Source organism: Vulpes lagopus, chromosome 13 (assembly GCF_018345385.1).
Source record: "Vulpes lagopus strain Blue_001 chromosome 13, ASM1834538v1, whole genome shotgun sequence".
Lineage (NCBI taxonomy): Eukaryota > Metazoa > Chordata > Mammalia > Carnivora > Canidae > Vulpes > Vulpes lagopus.
In genome coordinates this window covers 4,653,674-4,680,392 of record NC_054836.1, presented here as the reverse complement: position 1 = coordinate 4,680,392, position 26,719 = coordinate 4,653,674, and the positions used below count along the sequence as shown (strand labels likewise).

The window sequence follows — 26,719 nt, the reverse complement described above, 5'->3', positions numbered from 1 at the left end:
AGGGCGCGATCCTGGAGACCCGGGATCGAATCCCACATCAGGCTCCCGGTGCATGGAGCCTGCTTCTCCCTCCGCCTGTGTCTCTGCCTCTCTCTCTCTCTCTGTGACTATCATAAATAAAAAATAAATAAATAAATAAATAAATGACTCTCCCACTCCTACACATCCCAGATCCTGTGCTGTTCTTAAGGCCTATGTAAATCCATCTCAGTCTATATCCACAAACTGGAAGAAATCCATTCCTACCTGAAACCCTAGTAGCAGACTGTTGCTGCATTTACTCTTTAATGTACAGATCTCATGTTCCCTTGCTCAACTTTAAGCTTCTTGGAGGTATACTCATTTAAGGGTAGTTTTTGTTTGCATTATGCCTCTTGTGTGGGGAAGGTTTGTAGAATATTTAGTAAACCAACTTTTAATAGAAATAAAGCCTGTGATCTTTCTGGATTTAATCAATGCTCCATAGCTCAGCTTAATAGATTCCTGTCACTTCATGTGGAAAGCTTAAAATATTTTGTGGAGGGGATATAGGGAATAAAATTGCTTGAGTTTAGGAGATACAACACCTGTATATTGTTTTGTTGATTGCTCTTGACATTGTATTATTGCCTCCCAGATTGAGATAAATGATGAAAATATGCTCTTATTTATATTTTATTTCATCACTGGTAGAAGGCTTTTTCCTTCCCTCTTACTGCCTTGCATCCTTTTCCCCATGCTTATTGTCTCTATAATTTTTATTTCTGCTGTTTTCAGTATTTGTCTTTTGTGTAAAAGTCTTCCCTTCTCCCAAAATAAAGAATACAAACCTTTCAAAACTTTTTTTTTTTTTTAAGATTTTATTTATTTATTCATGAGAGACAGAGAGGCAGAGACACAGGCAGAGGGAGAAGCAGGCTCCATGCAGGGAGCCTGACATGGGACTGGATTCCGGGTCTCCAGGATCACGCCTTGGGCTGAGGACAGCATTAAATTGCTGAGCCACCCGGGCTGCCCAACCCTTTTTTTTTTTTTTAATTTAAACTTTCATTTCACCCAGGAGCCTCTGTTATTCTACATGACCATTTTTCTTTACAGATGTACTTTTGTTTAAATTATAAGTAATTATTGGTATGCCTGGCAGACTAAGTAGAACATGCAATTCTTGATCTTGGGGTTATGAGTTCAAGTTCCATGTTGGATGTAGAGATTGCTTGAAAATAAAATCTTTAAAAATATATATGTGTGTAACTATTATTTTGACTAGGGGCTGGCTGTTTATCATTGATACGCAATAGCCATGCTCATCTTCCTCAGGGTGGTTGGATTTTTCTTAGATATCATTTTGAATCCATTTAAATTTGATTTGTCTAGAATGTTACTTGTTGATTGGCTCTCTTGGCAGAATATGCTTCTCTTTCAGTAAGAAGTTTTTGTTATCTTATATACTGGATCACTTGCTATTTTTTTCTTCCTTAGACTAAGTATTGGACCTCAAGGAAAAAATGTTGCATCATTTTATAAGCTCTTATTTATTTTTTTAAAGATTTTATTTGTTTATTTGAGACAGAGCACACGCTGGGTGGGGACAGAGGCAGAGGGGCACCTGAATGGCGCAGTAGCTTAAGCATCTACCTTCGGCTCAAGTTGTGATCCCAGAGTCTTGGGATCTAGCCCAGCATTGGGTCCTCTGCCCAGTGGGGAGTCTGCATTTCTCTGCCCTTCTGTCCCTCTCCCCACTTGTGCTAGCTCTTTCTCTCTCAAAATCTTTAAAAAAAAAAAAAAAAAGAGCTATGGGGCACCTGGGTTGCTCAGTTGGGTGTCTGATCCTTGGTTTCAGCTCAGGTCATGGGTTGTGGGGTTGAATCTTGTGTGGGGCTCCACACTCATTAGGGAGTCAGCTTGGGGATTCTCTCCCTCTGCCCCTCCCCACATGCGCATTTACTCTCTCTCTAAATAAATAAATCTATAAGAAAATAGAACTAAAGCAGCTTAGTTCTTCTACACTGTTATGCTTATTAAATGCTAAAGTTCCAATAACTGACTACATTTTTAATTTTTTTTTAGAACTTCTCTTATGGAAAATTTCAAACATAAAAGAAAAACCAATGTGATGAACACCCCCCCCTCTCCAGGCACCCATCATGGATTCAGTAATTCCTACCTCAAGGTTTTACCATTTCTTCTATCCTTTTTTTTTTTTTAAATATTTTATTTATTTATTCATGAGAGACAAAAAGAGAGAGAGGTAGAGACATAGGCAGAAGGAGAAGCAGGCTCTAAGGCAGGGAACCCGATGTGGGACTCGATCCCGGGTCTCCAGATCACACCCTGAGCCGAAGGCAGACGCTCAGCCACTGAGCCACCCAGGTATCCCTTCTTCTATACTTCTAACTCCACTCACACTGGTTTATTTTGAGGCAAATTCTAGTCATCATATCATTTAATTAGTACATACTTCAACGTATGTCTCTAAAGGAGAAGGATTCCTTATAAACACAACCCCAAAAGTATTATTTTTATGATATTTTGCACATTAATGGGTTTATAGACATGCATTTTTATCAAGAATACTAGATAGTAAAGGTTGGCAAGTTTCTTCAACTTCTGTAGTGTGATTCATCTCAAGGAGAGTTGGAAACAGACTGGTCTGAACATACACAGAGAAAGCTGCTTCTACCTTTTGCACAGAAGTGCATTCTTCACCCTGTTCCCTTCCATGGACACAGCTCAGGGAGGCCACCCTCATTTATTTTATAAGCTCATTATCAGTAAACTTAGGAAACAATGCTGTCTGATTCCTAGGTCTTTGACCTGTTAACGTCAATCCTGCACCATAGGCTTTTAGTCCTTGGCTCCCTTTCTGGAAAATACCAGAACTATATAAAAATCTTTTTAAAAAATCCCAATAGACACGTTTTGCCAAGAACGTCAGCTATCTTGACAGTTTGGCATTAACCTTCAAATATTAAATTGTGCAATCATAATGCCATTCAGGGAAAATAAGGTGGTGGGTGGTTGGCATTTTAAAAGTGAAACGAACTTGGATTCCCGGGAATGTTAATCATTATTCTACCGAAAATGCTGATAGTCCTTAATAGTGAAATGCTAAGTAGAAAGCTTACGGTATTTTGTGAATAACTTAGATTATAGGTGAGTAAAAAGTGGCTTTATGGGTTTATTTAACAGGATATTTTCTGTGTTCAAGTTTTGAAACTGAGAAAGTCATGAAGAAACCTTCTAGTGAGTTCCTGTCAGTCTACTAGCCTGACCAGCACATCTCAGAAATAGATCATTATTTTTGTCATTGTAACCTGCCTTCTCATTTGCCTTCCTTGCCCTTGACTTTGCAGCAGAGAGGAGAAAGAAACTCGTGGCCTCTACCATAAATACACATGGTAACAGCAGTCAAGTAATTTTATATATTTTGTGGGCAGGTCATTCATTCGTGGTGATGAAATGGCTTATTTTTAATACACTGTTTTTCTTTTGACTAAAAATTTTTTTTTCCATCTGATTTAGTTGTCTGTACCGTTCCAAGGCAGCATAAATTTAGCATAGCTTCTTCATTTTATCAACTTGGTAGAGGTTTTAAAGGTTTCATTGAGTTTACTTCTAGTTTTTCACATGAAATAGACTGTAAGAATTCTTTAATTTACAGTATAATGTGTAATTGAAGACAGACCCATATATCTGATGTGAAGCTTGTACCAGCAGTCGTGGGAAAGGGAAGTTTGGAGCACTGACTTCTAATCTCATTTCAATATGACTTGGGGAAGGAGAATTTTCTTTGGAAAGTAGATAAAAGCGTGGACTAACTCTCAATCATATCACAAAATGGAAGAAACCCAGATTTATTGCATTCAAGTAAAGGATAGAAATATCTTCAGTTTTCTGGAAGAAACATCCATGTGGATAACTTTTAAATGATTAAGAGTAATTGCTATCCATCAACACTATTCCTAAGCAAGTTAGTTCTGACCAATGGAAAATACTGCTTCTGCATATTTTTCTTTATTTTATATTTTTTAAGATTTTATTTATTCATGAGAAACAGAGAGAGAGAGGCAGAGACACACAGGCAGAGGGAGAAGCAGGCTCCATGCAGGGAGCCTGACATGGGACTCAATCCCAGGTCTCCAGGATCATGCCCTGGGCTGAAGGCAGCGCTAAACTGCTGAGCCACCCGGGCTGCCCTTCTACATATTTTTAGATTATAAAATTAATTTATGACTTCTTCTGTTAAACTCTTAATCCTCTACCTTCCTCTGTTCTTTCATTATTATTGTGAATTTATTTGGTTTTGTTTAATGACTGGGATATCTTTACCTGTACTACTTTATCCAGTTGACTGCTTCTGTATACCTCAAGTTGAGCAGAAACATACATCAGAGGAGCTCTGGGTGTAGAGAGGGTACCAGTAAACCCTAGTGGACATAGTGGCAGCCTATTGTATAAGTGACTTACAACTCATTTAATCAGTTCTCTTATATAAATATTTAATTTCCATTTTTAAGTTTCACATATTCCAGTAAGCATTTGCATGTTTCAGATACACTGTCTTATTTTTAGAAAACTTTTTGTTAAACAATAGCATATATATGAGAAGTCCATAAATCTTTGTAGCTCAGTGATAAATGGAACAATAAATAAAGGTTTAGTCAGCACCCTAGAAGTCTCCCTCAAACCACTTTGTAATGATCACAGACCCTATCAGAGTAACTACTATCCTAATTTCTAACACCATTGATTCATTTAGCCTGTTTGAAATGTGTATAGATGGAATCATATAATGTGTGCTCTTTGGTATATGGTTTCTTTAACTATAATATCTGGGAGTCTCATATACTTACATGTTGCAATTCATTTTTCATTGTGATGCAGTATTGTGTTGGGTGACAACCATAATTTATCCTTTTTTTGTTGATGAGCTTTTGGGTTGTAACCTAATTTTTGTATATTATAAATAGTGCTATGAACATTCTTAAACTGTGTTTTGATGATCATAGCTATACCTATCTAGTGGGAATAGTGCTCTTGGGCATAGGATGTGCATATGTGTAGTTTTACCACGCCAACAGTTTTCCAAAGTAGTTGAAACTGTATCACACTCCCACCAGCAGTGTCTGGTTAATTTTTTAAAAATAACTTCATAAAAGTGAAATTTGAATAATTTGAATAAAAGAATAAATTTATTTTGAGTTTTGGAACACAGTGCTAAATTTATCCTAGGAATACAAATTTATACTCCACTGAACACTAAGTTTTCATCAGCTCATTCATCTTTATCAATTTATAGTGAAAAATGTTTTATTTTTAAACTAATGAGCTGAATTATTTATTTATTTATTTGTTTGTTTGTTTGTTTGTTTATTTATTTATTGAAGATTTTATTTATTTATCCATGAGAGACACACAGAGAGAGGCAGAGAGAGAGAAAGGCAGAGACACAGGCAGAGGGAGAAGCAGGCTCCATGCAAGGAGCCCAATGTGGGACTTGATCCCGGGACTCCAGGACCATGCCCTGGGCTGAAGGCAGCGCTAAACCACTGAGCCACCCGGGTGTCCCTGAGTTGAACTTTTTTTTTTTTTTTTTTTTTTTTTTTTTTTGAGTTGAACTTTTTAAAGCTTAATTTAGCCCATTCAGTTTTCTTGGCTGTTCTGGTCTTTGTCAAGGTGTTTTTTATTTTTCTTTTTTCTTTTTTTTGAGGGGAGGGAGAGAAAAAGAGAGAATCTTAAGCAGACTTCACACCCAGTGCAGAGCCTGACTCAGGGCTCCATCTCACAACCCTGAGATTATGACCTGAGGTGAAGAGTTGGACACTTAACTGAGTCACCCAAGTGCCCCTCTAATTTTTCTTACTGCTTTTTTTTTTTTTTTTAAGATTTTATTTATTCAAGAGAGACACAGAGAAAGGGAGAGATACAGGTAGAGGGAGAAGCAGGCTCCATGCAGGGAGCCCAGTGTGGGACTCATCCCCCCGGATCACGCCCTGAGCTGAAGGCAGACGCTCAATCACTGAGTCACCCAGGTGTCCCTCTTACTGCTTTGTAATAACCTTTTATATTTTAATTCACATTTTTTGGTCGTATGCTATTATTTTTTCTTCCTAGTTCTTTGTTTTAATTTTGTCTTTTACAATATAAAAGTTTCAAATATGTGTGTACATTTATATTTGCTAATCTTTTCCTCTCTGGTTTCTGGCTTCAGTGTTACTCTAAGGAAAGCCTTTTTACCCCAAGATTATCTTTTAAAAAGTCTGTTTTCTTGAAAGGCTTTATTGTTCATACTTAATTTTGTTTATTGTAACTAGATTTAACTTCTAACTCAAGGTGTTTTTTTGTTTTAAAACAATTTTAATCTGTTGTACTTCTATACATTTTTTAAAGATTTATTTATTTGAAAGGGGGGTAGAAAGAGAAAGAGAGCGTACAGGGGGAAAGTAAGAGGGAGAAGCAGACTCCCCATTGAACAGAGAGCCCAATGTGAGGCTCTATCCTAGGACCCTGAGCTGAAGACAGACATTTAACTGACTGAGCCACCCAGGTGCCCTTGTTATACTTTTATCTGTTACATTAGCATTACTTTTGGAATATTTTACCGGGTGACAGGTCAGGAAGAATTTAGTACACCAAAGTATTTATGTATGTGTCATTTGACCAAGTGAGAAATGAAGCTCATTTTCCTTTTTTTTTTTTTTTTTTTTTGAAGCTCATTTTCCAATGTAGTTACTATATGAATCCTTTCAGTGTGCATGCTATTAAAACAGTTTTCATTTAGAAAAGAATGAGACCTTCATTTACACATGAGTCTGCCCTCTGAGCTGCCTATTTGAGTCCATTGGTCAATAGGCCTATCCCTGAGCCAATATACTATATGGTCCTTATTATTATGGTTTTAATTCTTGATGTTTAGCAGTTTCTCATCTTAATCTTTTTCTATATGAATGTTTGGACATACTTGGGTATTTGCTCTTTTAAATGAATTTTTATCAGCATGTCAAACTTAGGATTTTCAATGACATGTCATTGAGTCTAAGTAATCTAGGAGATAAGAGATACCTGTGTGATACTGAGTTTTCTATCCATGAAAAGTGTTTTCTCCACTTATTGGTGTCTTTTTCTGTAGAATTAAGTAATGTTTACAAGTCACATGGTTGTCACATATCCTTAGTTTAGAAGGGACATTTTTTGTTAATAACATTAATGACATGTTTTTAAAGTGTATGTTTTTTCTGGAGCACCTGGGTGGCTCAGTAGGTTAAGAATCTGACTGTTGGTTTTGGCTCAGGTCATGATCTCAGGGGCTTGAAATCAAGCCCTACCCACATCAAGCTCTGTGCTCAGATATGGGGTGGGCCTGAGATTCTTTCCCTTTTACTCTCCCTCCATCCCCTGCCTGCTCATGCATGTGCGCTCTCTCTCTCTCAAATAAATAAATAAAATCTTTTTTAAATATAAAAAGAGATATAAAAATCTTTTTAAATATAAAAAGATTCTATTTATTTATTTGAGAGAGGGGATCCCTGGGTGGCGCAGCGGTTTGGTGCCTGCCTTTGGCCCAGGGTGCGATCCTGGAGACCCGGGATCGAGTCCCACGTCGGGCTCCTGGTGCATGGAGCCTGCTTCTCCCTCTGCCTGTGTCTCTGACTCTCTCTCTGTGACTATCATAAATAAATTAATTAATTTAAAAAATTTATTTGAGAGAGATAGAAGTGAGACACAGGCAGAGGGAGAAGAAGGCTGGCTCCACTCAGGGAGCCCGACGTGAGACTCAGTCCCGGGTCTCCAGGATTACACCCTGGACCAAAGGCAGGCGCTAAACCGCTGAGCCACCCAGGATCCCCTAAAAATATTTTTAAAAACGGAAAAGAATGGGGTCTAATTAGCATAGACTAAATGGTCTTCTTAAATACCTGTAATGGAGAGTGTTCAAGGTTCTTGAGCAAGGATTTTGCCAAAAATACACCTAGCCTCTGTTCTGTGGCCTATAGAACAGATAGGAGACCCAAATATGTAATTTCAAATCTTTAAAAATACTATTTTTCTCTGTGTAAGAGAAAAAATTTTAATTTCTTCGGCTTTTTCTTTGGCATAATAGTATTTGTAATTAAACTGCGATTTGCACTGCTGGTGGAGAAAGGTGAGATGAGTTTATCATATCTGGTAGTTTGGGGTTTTCTTGTTCTTTAATTTCATTGTGAGATTTGAGCCCCTGCCCCGCCCAAGGCCCAGCACCTAAAGTTCCTGAGTCATTATTTGTTTAGACCACAAAGAAGAAACATAAAACAGGTACCTATTAGACCAATAGCCCTGTTCTTTATTGATAAGGGTTGTTTTGTTTTTTTACAGATGAATCTTAGTGTCTTAAAAATATTTAAGAGTCTCAGGGACAGATAAGTTTTTGAGGAAGAGAGCACCGAATTACTCCTGTGATTAGAGCCTCAGAACACACCAGAAACAAGAGGCCAATCTAAATGGGGGGAGAAAGATTTGGAAGGGAGGGAAAGAGTAGGTGAAAATAAATACTACAGACAAGATTTAATTTTTTTTCCCCTGGTCTCGCATTTAACAGTACTTGTAGCAAGGTGGTATCCAAATTATTTGATTATTGTCTAAGCCAGGAGGAAAATAGGCGGGGACTTTGCTTAAGTAAATCCATAATTTTAGGAGCATAGCATTTCTAGGTTAGGAGAATCAGTATTTTACTAAATTTTTGAATTTGACTAAAGGGAATAATGGAGTTTATGTTAAAGGTTCCCTGGGGGGTAGATAGGGGAGAAGAGAATACAGAGGGGAGAAAAATGAAAACTAAGTGCCTGTCTTTCACTTACATTATCTACAAAATGCAGTTTACATGTTTTGCATACTTAACCCATTTAATCCTCACAGAAACCTTATGAAGTGGTATTTCCTGATTGACAAAGATAACAAAGGCTTGGGGAGTGAGCTTACATTATGTTGTGTGGGCTCACAAACCCACTACGAGGCAGTCTTAGGATTTGAACACCAGTGTGAATCTAAAGGTCATTGGCATACTTTTCACAAGAGTGTATGTTTCCTTCTAAATGACCAGAGTGGGGATCCCTGGGTGGTGCAGTGGTTTGGTGCCTGCCTTTGGCCCAGGGCGCGATCCTGGAGACCCAGGATCGAATCCCACGTCGGGCTCCCGGTGCATGGAGCCTGCTTCTCTCTCTGCCTGTGTCTCTGCTCCCCCCCCCCCCTCTCTGTGACTATCATAAATAAATAAAAATTTAAAAAGAATAAAAATAAAAAAAATAAATGACCAGAGTGACTATGTATATTTGATATTTTATCAGTTTCATATCGAATGTTGATACCACTTTACATAGCATATCTTGGGGATATCATCCTTAGTTCTTCCAGGTAATATAAAGCCTGTGTACTTTCCTTTACCTTCCACCTTAGCATTGAGAGTAAGCATGAGGTTACGATCCTGGGAGGACTCAATGAATTTGTAGTCAAGTTTTATGGACCACAAGGAAGTAAGTACATGTGTTCATATGTGTTCTTTTTCAGTTTCTTTTTATCCTCTACTCCTTAGTAGGTAGTGAGAGTATCAGTGACAGGTGGAGGTGTGTGTAGTATTTGAACAGTAAGTTTATTGGAACTCTAGAACCAATGAGGAAATCTTGCTCTTATCATAATTACTTCATATGCTTTTCTCTTTCATCTCTGGCAGTATTAAACACAAATTGTGAGTACTGTTTTTTTTTTTGTTTTTGTTTTTTTTAATGATTAGCCACATGGATGGTTTTAGGGGAATGTTCTTTTGTGCTTTCCTATTTGTTTTTTGTTTGTTTTGTTTGTGTTTTTTTTGGGGGGGAGGAGTCAACAGGGTAGATTGAAATAGGAGGCTATTACTTACCAACTAATTCAGTAGTGTTTAATACTTTAAAATCAAGTAAACTTAGAGGAGAAATGAATCTTTGCTTATTTCCTAACTCTAGATCTTTTTAAGAAAATTATTTTAATTTAAACACAGAATATACCTCCCTGACTCTTGAAAGAATTAATTTGCAAGGTTTTCAAAAGAGATTAGGATTTAATGTTTCACTTACACTCGAGTTTATTTTTTAATGTGGAGACACTTGTAATGTTTAACATTTTTACTTTTATTTCAGCACCATATGAAGGCGGAGTATGGAAAGTTAGAGTGGATCTTCCTGATAAATACCCTTTCAAATCTCCATCTATAGGTATGTAACTACTCAGTTTCTCTTACTAGAGAGTTTTCATATCAGAGAAAGGAAAAAAGAATCCTATATTTTGTGGGAGATAATTCCAAAAATGGTTACTTAACTGGATTTTTCCTTTTTGGGCTTTGCTTAATTAATCAGTGACTTTTTTGTGGGATTTCACAGTGTGATAAGATGATTAAATATACCCTTTGCGTGATTGTAATGATTCTAACTCTAGACTTTTCTATCAGGATCAGATTAAACAATCTTAAGGCCCACTGTCCATTCAGGCTAAGCAGTAAAATAATAAACATCTTAAATCTCATTTTAATTACAGGATGGTTGGAATTAATTTTACATAGTGTTTATTTCTAATTCTGTCATTTAAGATGCTTTCTAGATCCTCCTTTGCTTTTGTTCACTTAAACTGTAGTTCACTTAAACTAGCAGTGAAATCACCCTTTGCCTTTCTACTCATCTTTTTAGCCCCGTTGTTTCCTTTTCTAGAAAGTGAGATATTATTAAATTAATGATGTAAATCCTCAGTGAGATTGTATAAAGAGGTACTTTTTCTTCCCTGTCATCTTCTCTCTGCCCTAATTGGTGATATTATTAACCCATTACCCCCATTAAGGCACACAATGACAATTTAGGTGTTTTACCATCAGACACTACAGAAGTATATCTGATTGAAGGTTGATATATTTTTTAAAGATTTTGAGATCGTAGAATGGTAGTAACTCAGCTAAGTTAAGCTAGCTTTTAAAATTTTCATTCCAAAGATAATTTTGAAATATTATAAAGTATTAACCAACTTTAAGAAAGAAGAAAAAATAAAACTGGAATATATTATGCATTCTCTGACAGTCACACTGAACCTCATGTTCAGGATTACCAGGGTTCATACAACTTGCTACTGCCAAGGGCTCACTTTTTTTATGCTCATCTTTGGAACTAATTCCAGGTCACTTGGAGTTTAGACATCACACACCCCACCCACCTTCCAACAACACCCTCTATCCTAGGATAATGTGGGAAAGGTAGGATCATCAAAGACTAATTTTCAATCAAATGCAGCAGCTTCTTCCCCACTACTTAGCTAGCTACCCTACTGCTTTCAAGCTTGGTGCTATTTAAAAATAATACAGAGCACTTGTGATTCCTTATGCTGGGAACCCTTATCGTTCATTTAGGAATAAATTGGTGGTTTCCTTTTAAGGTCCCTTGAATGGTTTTTCTAAGTTTCAGAAATGGAGAAGATACTTTATGAATGATTGAAATTTCCCCCTTGCTGCAAGGGTCTCTGAGTTGTAGGGTTATCAGGTGGTGAACTAGGAAGGAAGGGAGCTGTAAGATAATCCCTATGACTTACTACTACCTGTATAGATGGGGTGGCAGTCCTTCCCAATTCATTCCAGGGTAATGGAATTTGGTGTTACTTACCCAGCCAGGTGGGCTTTTCCTTCACGTTGTGGTCACCTCTCCCATTGGTCTCTTCTTTCTATACAGGCATTTGAACCTTTGTGTAGTTAAGTGATAGGATCTTTAAATCCTTACAAATGGAATGTATAAGCCATATAAATTCTTTCAAATATATTTCATATATGTCCATTTGCTTAAAGACTAAAAATTGGCATGCTGAATCTAGTTTTGAGCCCTAAATTCCTAATCAGAAAGAATAGCTACTTAACAGTGAACTATAGAAAAGCAATTGCATATCCTGTAGAAATGCAGTTATTTCTCAAACCTTATCTTAATGTATTTTTCCAGATAATGTAATTATTTCATCATAACTTTTAAAGTAAACACGTCTAAACTTCAGGCATTATTTATTTATTAACCAATGACACAATGCCTATGTACTTTCTTAAATTAATGATGTAATACGAAATTGCTTGGGACAAATGACTAGGCTGATTTAACTTCATATTTTTTTTTCTTTTACCTTTCTGTGTGCTTTCAGAACTTGGTAATACCTACAGATGTGTACCATCTTCTCTTAGGGAAGTAGATCTAGTTGAAATATTTGTACAAGCTGTGCTTGTTTCCTCCAAAGGAACATTGCATAAGAGAGTTATAATCAGTTGTTGGGGGTGACCCATTTTCAGGTCATCAACAATGTAATTACTGTTGAATTTGCTTTAAACATTTTGAGAGGTAGTGGCTCATTTAGAATAGGCAAAGTTTGCTTTTTGAGTTGTATAGGTAGGTGTAGAATTATATAGAAGGGCAAAGAGATGAGATAAACCCAACCTTAAGATTCTTTTTAAATCCTGCCTCTGTAGTATATAGGCATACTCTCTTCCTGAGCCAAATTTTGAGCTTTTAAATAGTAAGATGTGCAAATTTAGATTAAGCATCCTTACTGCTTAGATCTTGGAAATATATATATTTATATATATTATATATATATTAAATATATAATATACATACACATTATGTAAACATTTGTTTGCTGTTTACTTATTGTATAAATGGTCTATATTCTTAGGAATTTAAGGAGGTCCAGGTGACCAAAAATAAAGAAAAATTAAAAATGTCCCCTAATCCTGTCCCTCAATGGATATCATTATTTACATTCCAGTATATGTACTTTAAAGCAATTTTCTTTTTATATTTCAGTATTTAATCAATGTAATTGGACATGCTTATCTTTTGGACTTTCCTCTAAGTTTTATAGTTTTCAGTAGTTACCCTATTGCCTGAGTTATAATTAAAAATGTCCTTTAAAAACAGTCTATATTATCATACAAGTGTTTTGTTTTTTCTCAAAATAGCGAGAAAGCTATCTTGAATTCTCTTTGGGAAGAAAAGGAACATAAACAGACTATTTATATAAGGAATATAAAGAGGTTATGAACTTTCTAAATGCCATCGTTTCAAGCATGTTAAGCTGATCTTTTGGAATGTTACATTCTTTTTGAGTATCATTAGTGTTGATGTTTATGAAATCATCTTGATGTTTTGAAGCTGGATGTAAATTTTTGAAATGGCTAAAGGTCATATAATTTCACAGAATAAGATGAATGGAAAAACTGAGTGACATAGTTGGAGTGTAAAATGATATATGATTATGAAATTGGCTTAAGTTTAAGGATTATGATTTTCTCATGAACTAGCCATAACAGCACTTTCAAAGAGAAATTATAAAACTCCTCTCATCAATTGTAACATCATTGAAATATTTGCATAGCTTTCCAGAGAGACTGCTTTGAAATAAATCATATGTAAATCTTTAAGTTCTGATTTATTTGAAAGTTCAGACTTTATCTTTTTCATTCAGAAACATTCCTAGAATGCTAGTATTGCTGGTGTTACCAGCTGTGTAGAGTTAGGAGAGCATGCTTCATCAGTGGACTGGTTATCAGGAAAGAGTACTTCTCACTCTGGTTTTCCTTGACCATGAGAATGATACTCATCTGAACCGTTGTTTCCTTTTCTAGAAAGTGAGATATTAGAATTAAGTGAACTCTGCATGTTTGATACTGACCAGTGTATTAGATCCTCAAGATAGATGACATATCTATTAGGTAATTAGGAAGGTCACATAAGGCTCTCAGTAGTTAGGAGATAAGACCAATGTAAATAAAATATTGCATGGTATTTAGTGATAACATTTCATGGATTTTTAGGAGAGGTGTGAGTTAGTGCCTCAGTTGGGGAAAAGAGTGTATGGAAGGAGATAGGCTTTTATGAGAAAGATGTTTCATGTGTTGAGAATATAGTTTTTGGAAAGCTTCAGAGATGTGAAAGTGCATAAAGACTTTAGATAGAAGTAGCATTCTTTCAAAACCCCAGGTAATCCGCAGTCCATGAAGATTTTGTTTTATGCAGAGAAGTTGCTGTGGAGACTGCCATATATGCCATACTTCTCCAGGTTTAGTTTCCAGCATGTGCTTATCTATTACGAGAATGCTGTTAGAAAGTCAGAGAAAACACAGACTTGCAGTTGCTGTGGGGTTGAAATAAAGATGATTGATACACAAAGAGGGTAAAATAGAGCAGTTTTGAATAAAAATTTAAAAGTAACCCATAAGCATAAGATAGAAAATGGTTTTATGTCTATTCCAAAGAATGCATATTTTTAAAAGTGGGAGATATAGGACTTGTCAGATTGGCAGGTATGATGTAGCCAACATAGCAGTATATGTGGTTTGATGAAGATTTTATATCCTTTGAGTGCTTTTATTTAAATTATCTTAAGATTCAGAGAGATGCACTAAGATTAATGTACAAGAGTATGCATATTGCAGTGTTATTCTTAAAACTTTTATTTTTAAAAGTTTGAAGCACCCTAAGTGATCCAGCAGATAATAGTTAAATTATGGTATAGCTTAATGGACAAAATGTTTTACAGTCACTACTTATGTTTTAACCCCATCTTTAAAAGAACCCACAGGAAAATGGTAACCTTCTATAGTGTGACTTGTATTTTGTTTCCTTGAAATTTCAAGTATGAATGGCAGAATATCGATAGTTATCCGTGGCTGTTAAGGGGATTATAAAAACATTTTTCTATGATTTCTAAATACTGTACCATAAGTTCCTTTATATTATAAAAGTGTATATTTTTAAACATATGGCAAATGCATGTCTTTTGAATGTCCTGTCTGCATCTTTGTCTGGGTCTACACTTTTCCTGTCCTTTGTTCTAGAAAGCCACGAAGCTTTCCTTGGCCAGAGTTCTCCTTGGCCAGAGTTCTCACCTGGTAGCATGCTAAAACACCTGCTGGCCCTTATGTTCCCCACAGTTTCCTTTCTTTTTCCCTTTCAGTTTTAATGATGTATGTGCAGAAGGGCACAGACTGTTCTCTTTCCTTTGTTTTTCTGCTTGCAGTTTAGTTTATTCCATCGTGAGCCCACCCCTTAACACCTTTACACATAACTGCTGTTCAACCCCTTGTCCCTCCTCTTGGGATGCTACCTCCTGCAGTTCTTACCTGTTTCTCTTTCCAGCCTGACTCTTCCACCTGTATTTCCTCTTGCTCCATTTTTCTCTTCATATGAACCAAAAAAGGTCCCTGTTCATAGCTAATAAATAATAATAATAATAATAATATTTTTTATAAACCTAAGCCCAGGGGGAAAATTATGTCTTCTAATAAAATACAAATACAAATATTAGATTTAAGGCTTTTAGCCTCTAAAGGTCTTAAAAATACCTTGGAGTCTCCTTCAGGATCTACAGTAGTTTCCATCACACTATAGCTACTTTACTTAAACACTAGTATTCAAGAGAAAATTAAGAATTTGTCATTGTATCTTATTTTTAAATGATTAATGGTAGTATTTAATAGAACTGCATTTGACTAATTTCAGATAGAACTATGGAGTATTTTAGAATCTTTTTTTTTTTTTAAGAATCTTTTATAAATAACCTTAACCTTGCCTTATAGTGTGAGAGCTCTGTCGCCATTTATACTTTATTGGGTTTTTTTTCATTTATATTTCTTAAAAATAGAAAACTATATTGTAAGATCCAGCTAACAAGTCTAGAAACTAACTTTTGAAGTACTATGTGCATCTCCATATTAGCAGTGAGGAGCACTCTCTCTCAGGAGAAGGCTGTGTGCATTGTGTGTCTGGATTGCAATTTGTGATGATACTAGAGCAGAGTAAGAAGAATGGTTGGTTGAGAAACAAGGTTCTGGAGGGACTGCTTAATAATTCACTTAATGTTGATAAAATGGGCAGGGGAAAAAATCACCCTGATTCTGCAGTGGAATTCGATGGTCAGTGGTATATAATAAAAGCTAGCCAAACCCATATGAATAAATGGAGACAAAATGCAAAGGTCATGGACAATAACAAAAGCTGGAATACTATATTGAGCTCAACCAGTGGCCTTTATACTTAAGTCAGCTATTCCCTAAATAGAATGGTTTAGATCTTCCTATTTCAAGGAGACTAGATTAGAAAACCTATCAGAGTACCTTCTAAATCTCCAATCTGCCATAGGTTCTTAGAAGATATTCTGATAATCAGTTCACCTTATTTTTATTTGTGCCAGCAACTAAGGAAAGTGATTTTAACCTTTTTCATTGTCAGAATAGCAGACACTTCTAAATTTTTAATTCACTATGGCCAGAAATTACCTCACAGTGTTTTTGGAATGGAATTTTATAATATGGTATGACTAAACTATAGAGTTTAAAATGTTTACCATTTTACTTTGTGTCTTCCTAGATGGAAACATTATACAATTACCTTCTCGGGAACTAGCCCCTCCCTGAGTAAGTTAAGAGAGCAGTGTTGTCAGGGGTGGATCAGGATTTGGAGTAGTCATTTCTGAAAGGTTTGGGGTTAGTCATTTAACAGAAGCCTTGTTTAGACCATTATACTTCTACAAATAGAATGAATTCTTTGACTAAGGAAGCAAAATTCCATCCAGATCACCTCTCTGTTTCTCTACTTTCATGACCTTGGTTGTGAATTTAGCTTCTGTCTCAGTTATATAATTGCTACTATGTAGTGATCTATCTTTTGAATTCCAGTAGAGAGAAACAAAGTTCTAGTAGGAAAGTTTCCTAAGTTTTTTTTTAGACAGTGCAATGAGACTATAAGGCCTTGTTAAAAGCTCTTTTTACTGCTATTCTGAAAATGAACATTTTCAGGATGGATTTTTTTTTTTTAAAGAGTATGTCTGGCAGCTGAAGCAGAACCTACTTTCTGAGAATATGGGTACATTTTACCCCATTTCTTCTAATCAGCTCCATAAATTTATTAGAAACCAGCTGTGTGCAGTGCATTCTAGGTGCTAGAGATCCAGAAGTGAACAAATCGCTCTCTTGACCCTTATATTTTTTGAGAAAAAACGATGAAACAAAATTTTGAAATGTCTGATAGCTTTATGCAGAGAATAGATGTGGTGAAATTGATATAATAGCTGCCTTAGCTGAGGTGTTTGGGAAGGGCTTCTCTGATAAAGTATATTTAAACTTGAGGCTTAAATTAAAAGGGGAGGGGGCAGGGAAAGCCAGCCTTGATCCTCCAAGGTCAGGAATGAGAAGCAGAAGAAATTGTGAGGACAAAGGCCGTGAGGCAGATAGAAGCTTAGCATGCACGAGAAAGGAGGAAGGATGGGTGAACAGTGATATAGGAGAGAGAGTCCAAGTGGCAGGCTGAGTGAGGTTCTATAGGGCTTTGTAGACCAGGTTAAGGGCTTGAGTTTTATATTTAATGCAATGGAAAAATAATTGAAAGGCTTTAAGCAGGTTTTAATGATCACTCTATTATTGTGGGCAAAAAATAGAAATACTGGTGGTTTGGATCATGGTGCTGAGATCGAGAAACTCCGGTGTCTATAATACATTGAAGAAGTTTGGCTGTATGAAGGAAAGCACAAACAAATAGGGGGAGATAAAGGAAGGTTTTATTTTTTCTGAAATGGGAGATTCTGAAGGATGTTGACGAGTTTGTTGTAGGGAGTTGTCTAGAAAAGAGGCCGGTCTTGGTGATGCTGGGAATCAGAAGAAGGATTGAAGGCATGATGCCTTCAAGACGGTAGAAGGGATAAGATCAGAACACAAATGGAGAACTTGTGTTTGAGAAGACCTTAAACATTTGAGGGAGCAGTTGAGGCAAGAGAAATGAGCATGTATGCTGGGAGGATTTTGATGGGAAAAATGAGGAATCCTATTCATTGGTTCCCATTTTCTTAAAGCAAATGGGCAGGGCTTTTAAGTCAAAGTGAAAAATGGAGGAGCAAAGGGAACCAGGAGGTTTGCAGAATAACGATACAATGCACAAGTCATTGAAGAATGGGGAACAGGCCACTAGTGAAAGGAGAAAAGAGAATTATCAGTGATGTTGAATCCACAAAAGGCTGCTGTTGAGCATACTTCTTGAAGTTAGTACGTTCACCTATGTCTCTCCCCGCTGCCAGCCCGGTAGGTAGAAACTCTGTGAAGGCATCCGTGGGTCTGTTCTACTAACATTCCTTATTCCACCTGATACATTGCCTGCTCTGTATTGAGGTGAGGGAGTAAGGAAGTGAATGAGTATTTAGTGGTGCCTTCAAGTCCAAGTATGAACTGGACGTTTCAGAGGGGAGAGGGCCCAGGATTTGCAGAGGGTTGTTACAAAGTGATGATGGCAATGGCTCTTAAACTAAGCAAGGAGAGGAGTGAAGATAGGAGGACTGGTAGGTAGAAGAGGGAGAGTCAGTGGATTAAAGTTCATAGGAGACTGGTGGGTGGGAGGCATCTGTGGTTTTGGAGGTGAAGCTGGCTGTAAGATGTAAGAAGTTCAAGGTATGCCCTGCCCTGGCAGTGTAAATGAAATGTGATAGAGGAAAGGTCACTGGGGAGAAGCTTCGGAGACTGAGAGGACAGAGTTTCAGGAGTGTGGTCTGTGTAGATGATCCTGTCACTAAAAATGACAAGAGAGAGACTTGGAGGCCAGGTACTGAAGTCCTCAGTGAAGGAAAAACTAGTGGCCATACTGGCCCTATTAACAAAAAACCCGTTAGCAGTCTGCAATATCTAAATTCATTCACCTTCTTCTTGCTATTAGCCAGAGTAAAAACAGTAGTTTGCTTTTTCCTCCCCCAGGCCACCTGTAAGGGGAGCCTTGCCTCTGTACAGGCTTGTTTCTGTCAGAGGATTTGTCCATTTTCTTCTTGAAGCTGGCTTATGTCAGTTTTAATTCTGCCTTTGGCGATTCATGATTGTATGATCTTTTCATTTGCTGTATAAGAATTCTATCTAACTTGCTCTTTAGGTTGGTTCCTACGTTAATTATAGTAAGTGACTTCTAATTTTTGAGCTAGTTATTAATTCTGACATCTTTTTGGCATTGACTCCTTTTTTGGATTGTTACAATAAAAACATGGATTCTTTGCTTCCTCTTTCTTTAGTTAAAACTGCGATTCTTTTAGAAACAAATAAGAGTAATGTCTTAGTTCCTTTGAAAAGCTTGTTTACCACAATTTAAGATTTGTTCATAGCCCTGATGTTGGTGAAAACCATATTGCTAGAAAGAATGTCACAGATTTTATCACCCAGTTGCCTCATTTTAAGGATAGTAAAAATATGAAAGTGGAGATAAATCACTATCAGTTAGTTGTAGAGTCTGCCTTCTTTTTTCTGGTCTAGTATTTCCCCCCATACCAAATGCAATTAGAATGGTCTTTATAGTACCAAATGTTAGAGTAGCTCACTGTATTTGCTATTTCCAGTGTGGGCTTAAAGAAAGCCTCATATCCAGTAATCAACATATCCTCTAATGCTCTGGACAGTTGCTAAAGGATTCAGAGAGGAGTAGGTAGGGGTGGATATTTTCATCCTCAGGACAAGGAAAGTGAGATGGAGTTACTTGCCTGTGCTCATGAAGCTAATAGTGACGTTGAGTGATTACTGTGGGCCTGTCGCTGATCAGATGCCGTACCTAGATTCACTTACTCTTCGTAACAGTCCTACAATGTGTAGATAGCGATATTCAACCAAGCTTTACGAAGAAAGAAACAAAGGCAAAGAGATTGAGTAACTCTTACTGGCCGGAGGCTCACAGATGGAACTTAGGCAGTCTGACTTGAGCCTCATCTTTTAGCCACGACTTTGTTTATAAAGAGTGGCCGGCCACGTGTGTTCTATACTGCCTCTAACCATGAGAATAAATACTGCCTGATTCAGACAGTGTGGTTATAAGGATGACCAGGAGAGTGAACGATAAATTGTAGAGCCAGAAAAGAGATTATAATCTTTCAAAAATGAAACTACAGGAGAGTAGATTTAAGGCTGTAGGTTTTGGTAATCTGCTAGGTTGGTAGCAGGTTTAGGCTTTTGAAGGATAACACTTCACCTTTTCTTAGTTATAAATGAACTTTTCTTATCCATCCAGCCCATTCCTCAGATTCCATATTATCAGAGAGAAAGGAAGAAACAGAAAAGAGGACCCCTTGTTGAGTTTAGATCTCCTGAACACACACAGGATCAGTTCAGAAGTTCCCATGACACAGGGCATTGAGAGTGAGCTCCTTGATTGGTTCCTCACCCAAGAAGAGACCGGCCCAGGTCCATCTCTCCTGAGTAGGAAAGGCTCAGCTCTCTGAAGAGACTTCTGCCTGGGTGCAGGCTGCCACGGGCTGGGCCTAGCTGTCTGAGGTAAGATGACAATCTCTCTGAGTGTGCACTCATGCACAAAGCTGGCAGTATGGCTGTTGCTGGCGAAGCTGGCGACACCTCCACCACCCCTTTTAGCTGGAACGTCCCAACCCTGGTCACCTCCTGCATGCTAGGAATGGAGATCCAAGTTATTACCTTAAAAAAAAAAAAAAGTATAGTTGGAGATACTGCTAGGGGTGATAAGATTCAATCTTAATAAATATATTTTGAACAATTATATCAGTTTGATTCTGAATGGTCTACTTTATGTGGGCATGTATCATGAAGATGGAATATCAGAATAATTGAATGTATTCACTTACTGTTTTCTCACAGGAATTCATAAACTTATAATTAAATTGTATCAGCCACAGCTGCCTCAACCATTTGCAGTCCACGCTCATTTTATCCCTAGGATAGAGCTACCAGTTTTGTCTTTGGTGCTTTTCACCTACTTAACTTAGGGTGGGTTTACCTTGTTTCATGAGTCACTTGTTTGACCTCTCATTTCTTAAGACTATTCTGAAGGGAATTTCTGTATTGATGACTGGCCTTAGGTATTTCATTCTGTCCACAATGTTGATCATTAAAAATATCCTTACAAGTAAAACAGAAGTGATGAATTTTTGCCACTTTTATTTATTATTTACATATTGATCCTACTATCAGAAGTTACTTGAAAGTATGTACAACTTTGTACAGATCCCCTCCTGGGAGTAGACACAGAAACAGGCCAAAATAAAAACCAGTTTTCAGCATGACTTGGCATGATGTTATTTACTTTCTCTGCCTATTAGCCTGTGGGTCAAAAGATTTGTTATTCTAGAACAATTGGAGTGTATTGGAGTGTAACAGGCAAAAGCGTGGCATATTTTTGTATTTTAATAGTCTGTTATTTTATTTTTTAAGATGTGTAGTTTTTGTTTACATCAACTAAGCATGATTTGGATTCCTCCTCCGGAGTTATAAATCACCTGATTCCCTTCTGCTGAAAGATAGAGAACAGAGGTGGTGAGCTCTTTAGCTATAAACCTTTGTTCCTATTGTCCTCTCTTTTACAAGTGCCTGAGTCATGCCAGAGAATACTTGTCTAAAAGATTTGAAGGAGTTCTGGATTTTATCGGGTCAAATCACTGAAATATATATATGATTAGAAAATGTCTGGTAGTGAATAAAATCTTAAGCCATGTAGATTAAAAATGACTTGCTGCTTCCACTTACCGTGTTTTCATAAAAGCAGTTTTCAAAATATGTTTTCTTAAAATATCTTCAAAATAGTTCCTGGTTGAATGGAAACAAGTGTTGGGAAAATTCTCTTGTTGCAGACGTATTCATTTGTGTGGTGATAGCATTGCCAAAAGGAAGGAAAACATGCCAGGGCAAACACGCTCCGTCCTGAGAATGTTCCTTTTCTGAATTCCTAGCCTGTTCTTTTCTCCGTCTCCTCCCCTCCTCAACCAGAAGTGCCATTGTTGCCATCATTATCCAGAAAGTGACTGACTGGCTTTGCCAGAAACGCTCCTCACAGCTTGTCCAAGAGCAAATGTAAAATGTAAAGGAGATATACTCCTTTCTGTTTATTTGCTTTGGGTATTTTTCTAACAGTTGAAAAAGCCTGGTATGGGAAGGGATCATTGTAGTCTGGGGATTGTTTTTTTGGATAGAATCTGTCTGGCTGAACTTGTTCCTCAAAGGCAAGGTTATAAACTCTGTTTCTGCCTACTTTGGAATAGGCCATGGGTTTTGTGTCTCTTGGTGTATTAGCATGTTGTTAGTTTTGTATTGAATATTTCTGTACCTAAAATTTTGCCTTGCAGAATTAATTCCTTTAGGGACCTAAAGTCCTCTGTTGTCAGAGCTCTGGCCATTGTTATTATTAAATCCTGGATTTTTAGAACTGATAGTCGCTTTATTAACAGAATAAGAATGGAGATTTTGGAGATCATAGAGTCCAACTATTTCAGGTAAAGAAACAGGCCCATAGAAGTGAAGTGATTTGCCCAAGGCCTGCAAATAATAGTAGGGTTGGGACTAGAACTCAAGTCCTTGTTACTTTTCTCTTTCCAGCCTGATTTTTGCCCTCTATCTCAGAGCTTAGATGATATTTCATACTTAGCAGGGGTACTGGGGACTGGGCTCCAACCCATTTATTACTAAGAGTGTGTTTATTACTAAGTCCTTTTTTGGCCCTCTCTGTTATGTACTCGTGGATTCAACCAAGCCAAAATCTTGACTTAATTGAAAACATTGTGGAAACTTCATTGATTCCAAATGTAATCTCCAGGCATGGTACCAGGAGGGAGGCATCTTAATCTTTCAGAGACCGTTTTGGTAATAAACATTGAAAGCTTTTTTGACCCTGGCTGTTTTCTAGTCTTAAACCTCTGAGGTTTCCTGTGACATCAAACTGTTGAAGCTTCATTCTTAATGTAGGAGACACAGCCCACTCCATTTTGCTTGAGGTCTCTGTTCTGTCCCCAGCACTGGGGCACCTAGGTGAGCCTCAGTGGTTAAGTGTCTGCCTTTGGCTCAGGATGTGATCCCAGAGTCCTGGGATTGGGTCCCACATCCGGCTCCCTGCATGGAGCCTGCTTCTCCCTCTGCCTATGTCTCTGCCTCTCTCTCTCTTTGTCTCTGTGTCTCTTATGAATAAATAAATAAAATGTTTAAAAAAAGAGAGAGATCAGGCTTTTGTTGAAAACAAAAATCTCAAAGAGGGATGGTTATGTATCACTGTTCTAGCTAAGCCTCTGGCTTCCCACCTCACTCAGTGAAAATCCACCTCCTCCAAAGGGCCCACAAATGCTCGTCACTTCTCTGACCTTATTTCTAGGCTTTTCCTTCTTCACTGTACTTCAGTCTCACAAGTCTCTCCACTGGTCTTCAAACACATCAGGTGAACTCCTGATGCATTTTGTACTTGGTCGTTCATGTTTTATAGATACTCATCCCCTAGATACTGAATGATTCTTATCTCCTTCGAATTGACACCTTCTCCATAAGGCCCTCCCTGACCATCCCACATATTTTTTTTTTATTTTTTAAAGATTTTATTTATTTATTTGACAGAGAAAAAGAGCACAAGCAGGGGGAGTGGCAGGCAGTCGGAGGGGGAGAAGGTGGCTCCCACTGAGCAGAGAGTCTGACACAGGGCTTCATCCCAAGGCCCTGGGATTATGACCTGAGCCGAGGGCAGATGCTCAACCAACTGAGCCACCCAGGTGCCACCTGACCATCCCATTTAAAACTGAAGCCCCCACCTTAGCATTTCTATCTTGAGTCCCCTTCTTTGTTGTGTTTTTCTCCATAATATTTGGCACCTTCTAGCATAGCACTTCTGTTTTTAAAGAACTCTCCAGGGGATTCTTAACCCATAGCATTGGGGACCTCTGCCATAGATGTTGCTTCACTAGGTGTTACTCATGAGGAATCTATCAGAAGCAGAATTTTAAGCATCAATAATGAATTTTAAGTTCTTAATTGTAGTCTCAAGCCAAAATACTTTTCACATAATAGAATGAATCTCTTAAATTAAACTATCTAGTGGCTAAACATTAATAATGTTTCCCACTCATCAGAAAGTTTTTTGGCAGGGCACCTGGGTGGCTCAGTGGTTGAGCGTCTGCCTTTGGCTCAGGGCGTGATCTTGGAGTCATGCGATCGAGTCCCACATCGGGCTCACTGCATGGAGCCTGCTTCTCTCTCTGCCTGTGTCTCTGTCTTTCTCTCTGTGTCTCTCATGAATAAAAAAGTAAAAAAGTTCTTTAGAATGGAACATTATATAGATCAGAAAGTCAGATGTAAAGGAAGAGCCCTGAAGAAGGGCTAGTAAAATAAAAATTAAAAAAAAAAAAGTTTCTTGGCAATTGCGATAGCAGTATATTCCTATTTGTAACAGATCTTAAGGACCACATACCATATAACCTGAATATTTTTAAAGTTTTTTTGGTAATGAATTCAGAATATTTAAACAAGAGTATGTAAGATTTGAGATTAAAAAAATAGTTGATAATAGTGACTGACTCTTTTCCTTAAAATGATTCAGCACTAGATAATCTATAATTAAGTCACTTTAGAATGTTTACTGTTTACAATTTTTTAGCTTGGAAGGTTTTTTTCCCCAACTATTAAAATTACACAATGTAGAAATTTTGGAAAGTCAGAAGAGGAATAGTAGAAATAATGTGGGAATCTCTCAAAGTTGACTACTATTGACACTTGGTTGTTTCCTTCTAGCTTTTTTACATTGCTGTGATCCACCTTCTGGTACAGAATTGAGGAGCAGGGTGGTGATGTAATTTGAAAAGTATAATGAAGAAAGTATTCCCTCCATGAAGAATTACACACTATTAACAGTTGTATATGTTTGCTTCTAGTTTCCTAACTGTATGCACACTTTAAAAAAGAAAAAAACAAGAGCAAATAATATACAAGCACATTACCTCTTCTTAAAAGGAGTATAGTACTATATATGGATTCATCTTAATCACCATTCCTATTCTGTTCCCCGTTCACACCTTGACCTTGCACCCTCACTGAAACAATTTTCTAAGTTTGGTATATGTTGGTCCAGTACAGTTTTTTATACTTGTTACCATAGATATAGGTAGTATTGCTTTGTTTTAATTTATCTATAGGGTATCATGCTGTAAATATTATTCCGCAACTTTTTTTTTCCTCTCCTCAGTTGTGGGTCTATCCAAATTGATACTTAATCTAGTTTATTACCTTAGCTGTGTAAAATTCCCAGTATATACAGTATGGATGTACTATAGTTTCTCCAGTCCCTTTGGATAGGATTGCATCTGGTTCTTGGCTTTTCTTTTTTTTTTTTTTTTTTTTTTAAATTTTTATTTATTTATGATAGGAACACAGTGAGAGAGAGAGAGAGGCAGAGACACAGGCAGAGGGAAAAGCAGGCTCCATGCACCGGGAGCCTGACGTGGGATTCGATCCCGGATCTCCAGGATCGCGCCCTGGGCCAAAGGCAGGCGCCAAACCACTGCGCCACCCAGGGATCCCTGGTTCTTGGCTTTTTTATAAATAGTGCTAGAACAAATATCCTCGTGGGTCTTCTTAGATACATTTATTAGTGTTTTCCTAGGGTCATACAGAATTTTTATCCTCCTAACATTAAGACATGAAAGTTTGTATTGGCTTAGTTTAATCTCTTCAATAAACGCATACTTCTTAAATCTAGACTTGGAGACATCTTATTTCCTTAATGAAAAATTAATATGCAATAGTAATTGGACACAAGGCATTTCTTTTGCATTAGTAATTTAAACATTGCGTGAGCAATTGAGAAAACATGAAGCTATTTCAACACAAAAAGTTAAAAAACAAAATTAGAAACATAGTATTAGAGTGACTAGAGCAAACAAAGACTGGAACACCTGAGATTTTGTCTTATCCCTGTTTCCTAAGTCTAGAGAAATTTCTTAGATTTCCTGAGATGACCTTTGTTGGAACTTGTCCTTGAGGATCTTCTTCCGAAGCCACTTCTCTACATCTTCCCTGATATCTTCCTCTTCCCCTTCTCATGCCCTCAGCTGTGTCCATTCTTTGTGCACATTGCACTTACTTCCTTGTGTCTTGTCCCACTGCTGCGGTGACCTCCTGGAGAATAGTGTACTGCTTTAATTGTACTCTGAACAAGCTCATGCCTGACAAATAGGTGTTGACCAAATATATTTTGAATAAAGGAAAGAGAAATATGAGGTAGGGGTGAGGGAGGGTGAGATTGGGAAGGACAATAATGATGGTCACTTTTATAGGGAACTTCAACTTATTTAAAGTATGAAATGGAATAAGGAAGTCTTGAAATGAGATAAGGATGATGACAGCTTTGACAGTGGACCTCTGTTTTTAGTACATTGTCATTTGCATATACACAAACTGATTAAATCACTGGTTTTAATTAGAGAAAAATTAATTTCTTCTTGGAATTTAAATGTCAATATATTAAAGTCTAGGGATACCTGGGTGGCTCAGCAGTTGAGTGCCTGCTTTCGACTCAAGGTGTGATCCTGCAGTCCCAGGATTGAGTCCCACCTCAGGCTCCCTGCGTGGAGCCTGCTTCTCCCTCTGCCCATGTCTCTGCCTCTCTGTGTGTGTCTCTCATGAGTAAATAAATAAAATCTTAAAAAAAAAAAAAAAAAAGTCTAGGGATGCTTGGCTGGCTCAGTCAGTACAGCGTGCGACTCTTGATCTTAGGGTCGTGAGTTTGAGTACCATGTTGGAGTGGAGATTATTTAAAAATAAAATCTTAAAAAATATGTATGTTAAAGTCTTGGCTTGTTTTTCTAGGAATAAATAAAAAAACTTGAATCCCTGACAGATATAGCTATCTGACAGATTTTTTTTTTTAACTCCTTGCCTCATTTCTTGGTTGCCCCAATTTTAATCAAAACTGGGTTTCCTGGAATGAGTAGA

The 26,719-nt window shown here is 37.3% G+C and overlaps 1 protein-coding gene across 5 annotated transcripts in view; it reads left to right on the top strand.

Moving 5' to 3' along the window:
- The window catches only part of UBE2H (ubiquitin conjugating enzyme E2 H), a 109,733-nt gene that overhangs the window by 54,712 nt on the left and 28,302 nt on the right, over positions 1 to 26,719 (top strand). For 3 of the 5 annotated variants that reach the window (XM_041728289.1, XM_041728286.1, XM_041728287.1), the window contains 2 exons: positions 9,409 to 9,485; positions 10,125 to 10,199. In XM_041728289.1, the coding sequence (XP_041584223.1) occupies positions 9,409 to 9,485; positions 10,125 to 10,199 (152 nt within the window). Of the gene's footprint in view, positions 1 to 2,058; positions 2,150 to 9,408; positions 9,486 to 10,124; positions 10,200 to 26,719 lie in introns of those variants that run through there. The other 2 variants (XM_041728288.1, XM_041728290.1) reach the window with 2 other exon arrangements.